The sequence below is a fragment of the Scyliorhinus canicula genome, chromosome 8 (genome assembly GCF_902713615.1).
Source record: "Scyliorhinus canicula chromosome 8, sScyCan1.1, whole genome shotgun sequence".
Classification (NCBI taxonomy): domain Eukaryota; kingdom Metazoa; phylum Chordata; class Chondrichthyes; order Carcharhiniformes; family Scyliorhinidae; genus Scyliorhinus; species Scyliorhinus canicula.
The window spans coordinates 3,081,093-3,094,768 of NC_052153.1; the positions used below are offsets into that span (position 1 = coordinate 3,081,093).

General features: G+C 48.5%; 1 protein-coding gene across 1 annotated transcript; it reads left to right on the forward strand.

The window, feature by feature from the left end:
- The first annotated feature begins 3,947 nt into the window (after positions 1-3,947).
- On the forward strand, positions 3,948-9,904 carry LOC119970554 (RNA exonuclease 1 homolog). Its single transcript, XM_038805369.1, has 2 exons — positions 3,948-4,105; positions 8,250-9,904. The coding sequence occupies exons 1-2, from the start codon at positions 3,979-3,981 to the stop codon at positions 9,902-9,904; spliced, it is 1,782 nt and encodes a 593-aa protein (XP_038661297.1). The 5' UTR covers positions 3,948-3,978.
- Positions 9,905-13,676: the final 3,772 nt, after the last annotated feature.

The following is a 13,676-nucleotide window of genomic DNA, read 5'->3' on the forward strand; positions in this document are numbered from 1 at the left end:
AGCCTGACCACCGGAGGGCCTCCGATGGTCAGGGAACCCCCTCCCCCAGTTCTTGTTACGCCTGGCCCATGTTTGTGTGGACCAGTGATAAACAATGCTGCAATGAGGTCTCAGGCATTCGATTCCTGGCCTTGGGAGACTCTGGCACAGCCAAATTTAAGTGAGGCTAACTTCTCACTTAAATATGAAAATCTGGATGCCACCTAGTGAGGGTGAGACCTCGATCGCGACGTTGGGCAGGAACTCGTTAGGTCTCGCCAGGTGTCCTGAGTGTTGCAAATCTCGCGAGAGGCCTAGAACCATAAAATCCTACAGTACAGAATGAGGCCATTCAGCCCATCGGGTCTGCACCGACCCTCTGAAAGTGCACCCTACATAGGCCCACACCCCTATCCTACCCAATAACCCCACCTAAACTGCACACCCTGACACAAAGGGGCAATTTAGCATGGCCAATCCACCTATTGTGTCACAGAATTTACAGTGCAGAAAGGAGGCCATTCGGCCCAAACAGTCTGTACCAGCCCTTGGAAAGAGCACCCCACTGAAGCCCACACCTCCAACCCATTCCCAGCAACCCCACCCAAGCCTTTTGGACACTAAGGGCAATTTAGCATGGCCAATCCACCTAACCTGCACATGTTTGGCCTATGGGAGAAAACCGGAGCACCCGGAAGAAACCCACGCAGACACGGGGAGAACGTGCAGACTCCGCACAGACAGTGACCCAAGCCGGGAATCGAACCTGGGACCTTGGAGCTGTGAAGCAACAGTGCTAACCACTGTGCTACCGTGCCACCCATAAACTGCACATCTTTGGACAGTGGGATTTAACAGCCTCGTCGAATCCTGGGTCAGTCGCAACGAGGCCTTATGATCTCGCCCTTCATCTCCCCTCTAGATCGTTTGTCAATGATTCTAAGTCCCTGACTTCTGGTTTTTGACCCACTTCCCAGAGGGTAGAGTTTTCCTCTCATCAAAACCTCTCAAGGTTCTGAAAACCTCAAATGGTCACTTCTTAACCGATGACACAAAGGTTGGTCGAGTTGTAGTTAGTGTTGAGGGCTGTTAACCTCTGAACCTACCCTGTTCCAAGGAGAACACTCTGAACCTTTCCAACCTCTCCTTCTTACTGGAGTCCTTGGTAACACCCTGGTGAACCTCCTCTGTTCTCTTGCGAAGGTCTTTCCATCTTTCCTGAAATGTCCTGCCCAGAATGGTTCACAATATCCCAACTGAGGCCAAACCGGTGATTTATGAAGATTTTAAATAAACTCTTCTCTCTGTAATTTCCATCCCTCTATTCATAAACCTAAGTAATAAATATGTTTTTTATCCGCCGTATTGACATTCCCTGTCACTCAGAGGGATAATGGACACGAAGATCTCTCTGCTCATCTACACGTTTCAACATTGTGCCAATCGGGGCAGAAAGGAAAATAATATGTTTTTAAATGTAACATTTTGAAATTTGGACAGTAACCTTTGGATAGCCATGTTTTCCCGCCCTTGCCAGACGTTGCTGACCATTTACAGAACGCTAACAACAATCACCATTAGTCTAGGCATTTCTAAATTGTGGGCAAATATTTTAAGGAGAGAGGAAGTAGATTCTGGTGTTCTGGGTGGCATAGTGGTTAGCATTGCTGCCTCACAGCTCCAGGGTCCGGGTTCGATTCCCGGCTTGGGTCACCGTCTGTGCGGAGTCTGCACGTCCCCCCCGTGTCTGCGTGGGTTTCCTCCGGGTGTTCCGGTTTCCTCCCACAGTCCAAATATGTGCAGGTTAGGTGGATTGGCCATGGTAATTTGCCCCTTAGTGTCCAAAAGGTTATGTGGGATTACTGGGTTACAGGGATAGGGTGGAGGTGTGGGCTTAAGTAGGGTAATCTTTCCAAAGTCCAGTGCAGGCTCGATGGGCTGAATGGCCTCCTTCTGCTGTAAATTCTATGATTCTAAGATGAGGTCATGCTGAGATTTGGAAACCATGGTTAGCAATTCCTGCTCCAGGAAGTGTCAGAAAGCAGCCTGATCGATGCCAGATTACCACCTACAGGACTCCATTTGGATTTACTGTCTGGTTTATTCTCTTATCCGTCTTCTCCCCTGAAAAACCCACAGGGCAGAAGAGCTATTCACCCACAGCTGGGGGCCTGGTTCATGGGCACCAGGGTGTAACTACAGACGAGTGGGCATGTATGCCACCTCTCTGGGGTTCTCCCCTGCTTTGAGTCCTCTGTAGTTCAGTCTGGATCCACGAGGTACTCAGTTTACATATGTCGCCAGAGGGAGGCACTACACAGGACTTGCAGATGAGGAGGATATATACTGGCAGGAGGGGCACTCAGTTCTCTTTTTGTTGTACTTGTAGCCAGCGGTGGGAGCTGAGAGCAAGAGGCCACCAGCAGACTGCCCAACACACCAGCACTGCACTAACACACTCGGCGCACTACATCAACTGCAGAGACACACATGCTGCTTAGAAGGTAAAATGCAAATATCATCACAGTCCCAGAGGGCCTGCTCTCTCCCTTAGGAGCTGACTGGTGGTGGTTTAAACGGAGGGTCACCACATCCTCAGGTCAGGGACAAGTTTGAGAAGGCGATGGCTTCGTGGATAATCTCAGCTGGAATTGAGCCCATGTTGTTAGCATCACTCTGCATCACAAACCAACTATCCAGCCAACGCCCACAGAACCATTTTAAAATTAACTTTTAAAAAAATTTGTTCATGGGGATGTGGGTTTTTCCAACAATCAACAATGGTTTCACAGTCATCATTTAGACTTTTTAATTCCAGATATTTTATTGAGTTTTAATTCCACCACTTGCCGTGGTGAGATTCAGACCCGGGTTATTCTCGGTCCCTGGATTACTCATCCAGTAACAATACCACTATGCCATGGCAATACCACTATGCCATGGCAACGCCACTATGCCATGGCAACACCACTATGCCATGACAACACCACTATGCCATGACAATACCACTATGCCATGGCAATACCACTATGCCATAACAATACCACTATGCCATAACAATACCACTATGCCATGACAATACCACTATGCCATGGGAATACCACTATGCCATGGCAATGCCACTATGCCATGGCAATGCTACTATGCCATGACAATGCCACTATGCCATGGCAATGCCACTATGCCATGACAATACCACTATGCCATGACAATGCCACTATGCCATGGCAATACCACTATGCCATGGCAATGCTACTATGCCATGGCAATACCACTATGCCGTGACAATACCACTATGCCATGGCAATACCACTATGCCATGGCAATGCTACTATGCCATGGCAATACCACTATGCCATGGCAATGCTACTATGCCATGGCAATACCACTATGCCATGGCAATGCCACTATGCCATGACAACACCACTATGCCACCAAACCTCTCAATTGCCTCCATTTTACTACAGTCCCTCTGTTTGAATTTCTTTAACTTCCCAACTCATAGATCATTTTTACTGCTCTCAAATCTCCCAGTCCCTCTCCCTACACCAGCTCTCTAGCTGTCTAAGGCTTTTTCATGCACCAGGATCCAGTTCTCCTCCCTGGTTTATGACGAACCAGTTCTTCAATTACTGTCTGCGACACTACAGATGATTGAGTATTTGTAATAATAAAACTGGTAAATGATTCAGCGAGGGGTGAGTTACACCATGTGGTATCCCTTTAAGATGACAGAACAAGCAAATTGAATCTTCCGGCAGATTTACCCTATAACAACATTCAATTTAGATTTCTAATGATCCTTTTTGCTGCAAAGAACACATTAAGCCCTGAGTAATAGGGGCCACTTGTTGAGAAGTGGAGGCAGGTGGTGTTGCCCCCCCCAGTTGCTGGGTTGATTGAGAGCACCCTGAGTGTTTAAATTGAGTGTTTGGGGCAGGGATTGTGGTGCAGTTCTGGGGGGGATGGGGAGAGACTTGGCCACTGCAGGCTGGGGCAATGCTGCACTCCACTGGCTGCTTTGACTCGGTTATCTGCCCCTTCTCTGCTCGTGGCTCCTGCCAACGGCACTATTGTCACTTTAAACATGACGGGAAAGCAGCTGAGACCATGCCAGGACAGCAGGGTAAGGAAAGGGGGAGAGGATCAGGCAGAAAGGCCGAATGGTAGAGAGGAGATATGATGTTGAAAGTGTGCACCGCCTCACTTGTTTCATCTCTTTGGGAGGGAGCACTTTAAATTAAAGCTGTGCCTCTTTGTAATTGGTGGGTGTACAGGGGTTTGTGAAATTCTGCATGAATAAAACTCTACTTTCCTCTCCTGCCCTTGGGTTAGGGATAATGGAGATTCCACATCTCTCTGGCATTGTCTCAACAGCCTAGTCTCCTGGCTACAGTCCATGGCTATGTGGGGCATTTTGGACAAATTAATCCTCTTCCCATCCATTGCACACTCTTTCTTACAGGGGTGGCAGTAGGAAGAGAGATCTACACTCCTGTTTCTTTGGCCATTGCTTACTGGAGTTTTTAGGAGATCACCTACCTCCTGTATCAACTGTGACCCAATGGGTTACAGGAAGTCTTGATTCAAGTCTCCATCCGCATCCCAAACTGGCCACACTCTCAGAGCTGTACTGAAAGGGTGCTACAGTGTCCCTGGTGCTGTGCTGAGACACAAAGACCCTCTCTGTCCCCCTGGGTGGATGTATACTCTGTGGTGCTATTTTGAAGAGTAGGAGAAGTTCTCTAACTATCTCTTGATCACCATTGTTGAATCTGGGAGCTCACCTCATTGCATTGGTGGCTACATCCCCTGTATTACAGCAGTGACCCATATTGAACAATAAAGCGGGTGGGGTGGGGGGGAAGGTGTCTGGCAGTCATGAAAGATGCTATATAAATGCAAATATTTTCTAATACTCATTGGTCTGTGTAGTTTTTATTTGACTTTTTTTTCTTCTGTTGGTGTCTTGCAAAGATGTGCCTCTTAATTGCATGCTATATTGGGAAGGGGGTTGCTTTTAGGTATTGTATATCATTGTATAAATACAATTATAATCCATTGTACAATCCAGGTTAAAGGATGATGTCTTCAAAGGTAACTGGCCCTATAGTAAGTTATGACCATAATGTGGTCCTTTAATTGAAGAGTTTGTTATCACTGAGCCTGATTAACTAAATCTATTAATTGTTGATTATTATTGAAATTACTTTGATCCTGTCAGTTAGTAAGTGGAGATGAGGTGAATCTGTACCATGAATTTCCTGGTGCTAATGGCTAGCAGTTCAGGTTAAATTGGTGGATAAAAGTTGGATGCAAACATTTGGCTGAAGTGCTGTCTCTCTTCTAGTTTGTGTTAAGAATTTGATTTGGAAGCTCGGTGTAAACGGGATAATCAAACTTTGGATAATTGGATCCAGAAGAGGCAGGTTGGGAATTACAAAAGGGGAACAAAACATTCCTTGCTCCAACAATTTCTTCTCACAGTCGAATAGAGCACTGCAGATACTGCAAATCTGAAATAAAAACACTAGATGGAAGCGCACTGGTCAGGGACATCTTAGAGTGAGGAAACAGAGTAAAGACATCAGACCCTGATGTGACAGGATTTGAGCAAAGGGTGCGTGCGTGAGTGGGATAAGGACAAAAAGAAGGTCTGTGATAGGGTGGAAGATGGGAGAGATTGGCCCCAGAAAACCTAACTCTAGTCATTCAAAGGAAATGGAGATGGGGCAAGAAAATAACTCCCAATGCTGGAATAGTTCAGCAGCAGGCCTGGCTGCATCTGTAGAGAGAGAGTTTACGTTTCCAGTCTAATATAGCTCTTCAGTTATAAAGTCATATTTGATTTGGTTTATTAATTGTGTTTCTCCACGGTTGCTGTCAAACTGTTTTTCCTGCATTTTGCTGCTTCAAATTTCTTCTAATATCCTGTTGAACCAGTTCTCCAAATGGATGAGTCCTGCAGCTAAATTTTGGGAAGACTGAAGGCGCATCATAAATAGCACAGGGCATAGTCGGGCCCTCTCTCGTTTATCTCTAACCCCTCCACTGGCCAACATATGGGGTGAAACAGGAAATCTCTTGAAATAGAATTTCTACCCTCATTTTCCCCTCCCCATCACAGACTGTTTATCTCCTCCTGTACTCCATGGCTTTGTCCCTATCACAGTGAATCTGCTGTAAGAATATAACTAGTCCATCTGGCCCCTCGTGCCTGCTCCGCCATTCAATAAGATGGCAGCTGATCTTTTTGTGGACCCAGCTCCACTTACCCGCCCGCTCACCGTAACCCTTAATGCCTTTCCTGTTCAAAAAATCTATCTTTGCCATAAAAACATTCAACAAGGTAGCCTCATCTGCTTCACTGGACAGGGGATTTCACAGATTCACAAGCCTTTGGGTGAAGACGTTCCTCCTCAACTCTGTCCTAAATCTGCTCCCCCTTATTTTGAGGCTATGCCCCCTAGTTTCACCTGCCAGTGGAAACCACATCCCTGCTTCTATCTTATCTATTCCCTTCATAATTTTATACGTTTCTATAAGATCCCCACTAATTCTTCTAAATTTCAATGAGTCTAGTCCCAGTCTACTCAGTCTCTCTTCATAAGCCAATCCTCTCAAGTCCGGAATCAACCCAGTGAATCTCCTCTGCACACCCTCCAGTGCCAGTACATAATTTCTCAAGTAAGGAGACCAAAACTGTACACAGTGCTCCAGGTGTGGCCTCACCAACACTCTATACAACTGCAACATAACCTTCCTGCTTTTAAACTTCATCCCTCCCTCTAGCAATGAAGGACAAAATTCCATTTGCCTCCTTAATTACCTTCTGCACCTGCAAACCAACTTTTTGTGATTCATAATATGTGATTACTCCAGTGCTCTCTCACTTGACAGAGGGAGTAGGATTCTTGCTTTCCGGGCAATGGGTTTGGTTTTGTAGGAGTGCCAGGCAGATTCTGCCAGTGGAGTACTGAGGGAATGCTGCGCTGCTGGAGGGGGAAGCATTGCACTGCTGGGGAGGAGGGTGGGCAGTGCTGGGGGCATGCTGCACTGCTGGGGAGGATGGTGGGCAGTGCTGGGGCATGCTGCGCTGCTGGGGAGGAGGGTGGGTAGTGCTGGGGGCATGCTGCACTGCTGGGGAGGAGGGTGGGCAGTGCTGGGGGCATGCAGCAGTGCTGGGGAGGAGGGTGGGCAGTGCTGGGGGCATGCTGCACTGCTGGGGAGGAGGGTGGGCAGTGCTGGGGCATGCTGCGCTGCTGGGGAGGAGAGTGGGCAGTGCTGGGGGCATGCTGCACTGCTGGGGAGGAGGGTAGGTAGTGGGCAGTGCTGGGGGCATGCTGCACTGCTGGGGAGGAGGGTAGGTAGTGGGCAGTGCTGGGGGCATGCAGCAGTGCTGGGGAGGAGGATGGGCTGTGGGCAGTACTGAGGGCACACTGCACTGCTGGGGAGGAGGGTGGGTAGTGGGCAGTACTGAGGGCTCACTGCACTGCTGGGGAGGAGGGTGGGCTGTGGGCGTACTGAGGGCATGCTGCACTGCCGGAGGTGCCTTCTTTTGCTTGAGATGTTAAATCAAGGTCCCATCTACCCTCTTGGCTGGAGATACCATGGCAATGTTCAGAAGAAGAGCAGGAGAATTTGCTTGGTGAACTGGCCAATATTTAAGTCTTTATGTAATCTCTCAGCCTCTATTCCGAACTCTAAACCAGTCTCAATTTATGGATGTTTTTTTTTGTTTAAAATTGTAAGAATTTTCCAGAACTGAAAATAGATGTTGTTGAGCATAGGGTCCATGGTCGGGTGGACGTGCTACATCCTTGGGCCAAAGAAAGGGATTCGATAATCTCCAGCCAGCTATTTTCTATCTTGAAATTAATGAACTGAAATAGATTTGTAACCTTGGCATGCACTGGCTGTTTGATTAAATAGAGGTCTACCAAGATTCTTTGGTTACTTGGGATTGTCAGCTGTGGTAATGTTAATTGTGAATGTTGCTCATTCATTACAAGTCTCTGTGAAGCATCCATTTCATACCAAGGGCAAAGGAGGAGTGATGTTCTGTCCTAAAACTGCAGCATGAATATCGCCCCCTTTTCCAATACTACTGTAATGTTAGTAAATAGAGGAAAACATGGAATTGGCTATTTATTTTCACAGTAAACTGCCCCCCCCCCCCATTGTCTTCTGTTTGGGGGGGGGGGGCGTGTAGGTGCAGGCAATATTTATTTGACTGCTCATTTTCAAGTTTGGATACTTCTTCCTTCCAGATCCTCAGTCACCTGAAACTGACGTTCCAATGGATCTGGCTCCTCAGCAATGTGATCAACCGGTGTTACCAGAGACTGCATGCATGGTACTCGAATTAGAAAATGTCAGCAAAGCGATTGAAGCGGTGAAGGGTGAGGTGGAACAGCAACAGCACAAGTTACTGATGTACAAGTCTACCTGGGAAGGTGAACATCACAACTCTCCAACTCTGTTGGCGACGAGCAGGTTTAGGGGTACCTGTCCTGACACCAGCATGGTAAACATTTTGACACCTAAAACAGCAAACTCTACCACCGTGTTTGAATGTGAGCTGCAAACTGCTTGCTCGGATAGTGTTGCATGCAATTCAACGCTGATATCTCCCCATTCTACAAGTCCGCATAAATTTAATGCCTTAATGGAGGCACCTGAAGAGGATACATTGCAGTGTATTCCCATAGCCAGTTCCAAGATCAAAAATGATTGCTCAGTTTTGAATAAATATGTGATTGACCGGTGCAGGCCCTGTACTGATTTGGAGTATGATCCATTGTTAAACTACTCGTCCAGAATGAAGCAGACTATCAAGAAGGGATGCATAGAGGAGAAACAGGAATTCGAGGTAATTGAGCAAAGTCCTGGAAAGAGGTCCTCTCTGACAATTGGCACAGCAAGGAGCTCCCAATCCTTTGAAGCTGAGATAAGCTCTGATGATGAGCTTGTCATTGATGTGCCAGATTTGCCTCCGCTTAACCCTCGGGTCCACAGGAGGTCTCAAAAGAAAGATTACGCTAATGTTTCAAACCTCAGCTTAATTCGTAAAGTTAGGCAGCCAAGAGATGCCGAATCCACCAAACCGGTTTTGGATGGGGAAAAGCCTGTCGATAACTCAGTTGTCAAAAGCTTCATTTCAGAAACTAATAGCGGAGAGAAGGAACTGAACTTTAGTGCTGGGCAAAGAGAAAAGAAAAGTGACTTGGGTGAGGGCAACAAGTTTTCCAACGTAACAAATGGTCAGCTGGATAACATTGGCAAGCACCAAGATGGTCCAAAGCCTGACTCCAAAACCAAGGGGATGGAACGACCATTGAAATTCGAACTAGTTAAAAAGAACATTTCTGCTGCTTGTGTTAATACTGATGGAGTTAAATCATCGAATCGGAAATGTAGAAGTGTGGTTGTACCTGAGAAGTATGAAGTGGGTGTGCAGAAATGCAAGAAAACTAAGGGGCAAAAGTTAATCCATTTGGAGGATTCAAAAAAGGCAAATGACAAAGTGTCTCGGGCTGAACGCGGGAATCCATCGCTGCCGCCCACCGCAGTAAAATGTCACCAAACCGAGACTGCAAACAAGAGGAAATACGTCAGGAAGTTGGAAACTAGGCTGAATGCCGATCAACAAAGACCAAAGATACCAAACCAAGATGACCATTTGGGCCATGAAAAACGGGCTGGAAGCCTCCAAATCACAAGCGAGAAAGACGAAGAATCATCTCTTTCTGATGAAGATTTGAAATCTTCAGAGGAATTGGAGTTCTCTGAATCAGACCCAATGGAAGAGTGCTTGAGGATTTTTAATGAGTCCTCAAAACAGGAAATTAAAGATAGTGAGACCGACATGGAGCAGGTATTTACTGTATATTTGCAGTGCCTTTTTGAAATGGAAGAGGGGTGAGAAACAAAATTAAGCAAGTAATTAACAAGACGTTCAATGTCGAATTGAGGCACATGCCAATGCATTTTGCTTGCATATTTGCCAGTAATGTATGTAATTAACCTGAAGTTCTAGTTTAAAATTGAAACGTTAATGCTCCTGGGCTCTCAACCATGTGGACCTGTATCTATCACTTACCCAAAGAGAGAGTGCTGGAAAATCTCAGCAGGTCTGGCAGCATCTGTAGGGAGAGAAAAGAGCTAATGTTTTGAGTCCAGATTGTCCTTTGTCATCTGGACTCGAAACATTAGCTCTTTTCTCTCCCTACAGATGCTGCCAGACCTGCTGAGATTTTCCAGCATTTTCTCTTTGGATTCAGATTCCAGCATCCACAGTAATTTGTTTTTTTTTCTGTCACTTGTAGTTTGGGAATATTCATGACCTGATTGGCATTTATTTACACACTCTATTTCTAAGAGTTTCACTAACTGAACTACATTTCATTCTCTTCTGCTTCTAGCTCCTCAATGCTGGAATGAATTTGATCCTTGATGTTCAGAGTGGAAAAACTCCAAAATGGGGGAAAATAAAATTAGGAGTGGGCAGTTTCTAAAATTGTTAGTGGTTTATTATATTCTTAAAAAAAATATATTTTTATTCTCCTTTTTCACATTTTCTCCCAAATTTGCGCCCACCAACAATAAACAATAATCAGTAACGAATATAATGTCAATCCCCATATTAATAAGAACGGTCCCATCCTCCCAACCCCCAAACAACTGCCTGCATGTTAACATAAACAAATAACAGAAAGGAATCCGGAATCACCCATTGTCACATTTATATAAAAAAAAAAAAAAAATTTTTAATTCAAATTTTTACAAAATATTAATAAAAGAAAATGTTAAATATTAACAACAGAGAAAAACAAAAGAGAACAGACCCCCTCCCTCTTCTCCCCCCCCCCCCCCCCCCCGGCTCCTCTGCAATGCCAAATATCGTGAGCCCCCAGCCAGGATTGACTCTGGATCCTACCACCCTCGACACCGTAGGGGCCTCACGGTAGCATGGTGGTTAGCATCAATGCTTCACAGCTCCAGGGTCCCAGGTTCGATTCCCGGCTGGGTCACTGTCTGTGTGGAGTCTGCACATCCTCCCTGTGTGTGCGTGGGTTTCCTCCGGGTGCTCCGGTTTCCTCCCACAGTCCAAAGATGTGCGGGTTAGGTGGATTGGCCATGCTAAATTGCCCGTAGTGTAAGGTTAATGGGGGGATTGTTGGGTTACGGGTATACGGGTTACGTGGGTTTAAGTAGGGTGATCATTGCTCGGCACAACATCGAGGGCCGAAGGGCCTGTTCTGTGCTGTACTGTTCTATCTATCTACCGTGCTTGCTACCCCCGTCCAAAATTCCCCCAGCGCTGGGCATGCCCAGAACATATGGGCATGATTCGCTGGGCTCCCCGAGCACCTATTGCACCTGTCCTCACCCCCAAAGAAACGACTCATCCTCGTCCCGGTCATATGAGCCCTATGCAGCACCTTGAACTGTATGAGGCTGAGCCTCGCACAAGAGGAGGAGGAGTTCACCCTTTCTAGAGCATCTGCCCACGTCCCCTCCTCAATCTTGTCACCCAGCTCCTCTTCCCATTTACCCTTTAGCTCCTCCAACGAGGCCTCGTCCATCTCCTGCATCACTTGGTATATTTCCGAAATCTTCCCCTCTCCAACCCACACCCCCAAGAGCACCCTGTCCTGGACCCCATGCGGGGGCAACAACGGGAACCCCGTCACCTGCCGCCTGGAAAACGCCCTTACCTGCATGTATCTAAAGATGTTCCCCGGGGGGAGCCCAAACATCCCCTCTAGCTCACCCAGGCTAGCAAACGTCCCGTCCACAAACGGGTCCCTCAACCTCCTAATACCTGCCCTGTGCCAACCCAGGAACCCGCCGTCAATATTCCCCGGGACAAACCGCTGGTTCCCCCGTATCGGGGACCGCATCGAGGCCCACACCTCCCCCCTGTGTCACCTCCATTGCCCCCAAATTGAGGGTAGCCGCCGCCACCGGGCTCGTGGTATACCTCGTTGGAGGGAGCGGCAGCGGCGCCGTTACCAGCGACTCCAGGCTCGTGCCCACACAGGACGCCATCTCCATCCTCTTCCATGCTGCCCCTTCCCCATCCATTACCCACTTACGCACCATCGCTGCGTTAGCAGCCCAATAGTACCCACAGAGGTTGGGCAGCGCCAGCCCCCCTATCCCTGCCTCGCTCCAAGAACACCCTTCTCACCCTCGGGGTCCCGTGCGCCCACACAAACCCCGTAATGCTCCTATTGATCCTCCTGAAAAAAGCCTTCGGGATAAGGATGGGAAGGCACTGGAACAGGAACAAAAACCTCGGGAGCACCGTCATCTTGATGGACTGCACCCTGCCCGCCAGCGACAGCGGCAACACATCCCATCTTTTAAACTCCTCCACCAGCCTAGCGAGGTTGAGTTCGTGTAGGGCCCCCCAGCTCCTGGCCACCTGGACTCCCAGGTACCTAAAGATCCTCTCCGCCCTTTTTAGTGGGAGCCTACCAATCCCCTCCTCTTGATCCCCCGGGTGCACGACGAACAGCTCACTCTTACCCAGGTTGAGCTTGTACCCTGAAAACTCCCCAAATTCCCTAAGGATCTTCATCACCTCCGGCATTCCCCCCACCGGGTCCACCACATACAACAATAAATCATCGGCATAGAGCGACACACTGTGCTCCCCCCCCCCCCCCCTTCTCGCGCCAGTCCCCCCCAGTTCCGCGACTCCCTCAATGCCATGGCCAAGGGTTCAATTGCTAACGCAAAGAGCAGGGGGGAACAGGGGACACGCCTGCCTTGTCCCTCGATATAACTGAAAATACTCCGGTCTCCTTCTATTCGTGGTCAAGCTCTCCATCGGGGCCTCATGCCTCACCCGTGGCATACAGTCCTCTATCCTCGTGGCCAAGATCTTCGCCAACAGTTTGGCGTCTACATTTAACAGCGAGATCGGCCTGTATGACCCACACTGCAGGGGGTCCTTGTCCCGCTTAAGGATCAAGGAAATCATTGCCCGGGACATAGTCGGGGGCAGAGCCCCCCCCCTCCCATGCATCGTTGGAGGTCCTAACCAACAGGGGACCCAGAAGTCTGCATACTTCTTATAAAATTCGACCGGGAACCCATCCGGCCCCAGCTCCTTCCCCGACTGCATGCTCCCAATCCTTTTGACCAGCTCCTCGAGCTCAATCGGCGCCCCCAGTCCCTCCACCTGTCCCTCCTCCACCCTCGGGAATCGCAGCCGGTCCAAGAAGTGCCCCATTTCCCCCCCCCCCTCCTCCGCCGGGGGTTCAGACTGATACAGTTCCTCATAAAAGTCCCTGAAGACCCCATTAATGTCCACCCCCCCTTCGCACCGCATTTCCTCCCCTATCCTTAACTCCACCAATCTCCCTGGCCACATCCCGCATTGCGGAGCTGGTGCGCCAGAATACTACTCGCCTTCTCCCCATATTCATACACCGCTCCCTGTGCCTTCCTCCACTGAGCTTCTGCCTTTCTAGTGGTCAGCAGGTCAAACTTGGCCTGAAGACTACACCGCTCCCTCAGCAATCCCTCCTCCGGAGCCTCCGTGTACCTCCTGTCCACCCTCACCAGCTCCCCCACCAGCCTCTCCCTCTCTCTCTGCTCTCTCCTCTCCCTATGGGTTCGAATGGAGATCAACTCCACCTCTGACCACCGCCTTCAGTGCCTCCAGACCGTCCCAACTCGGA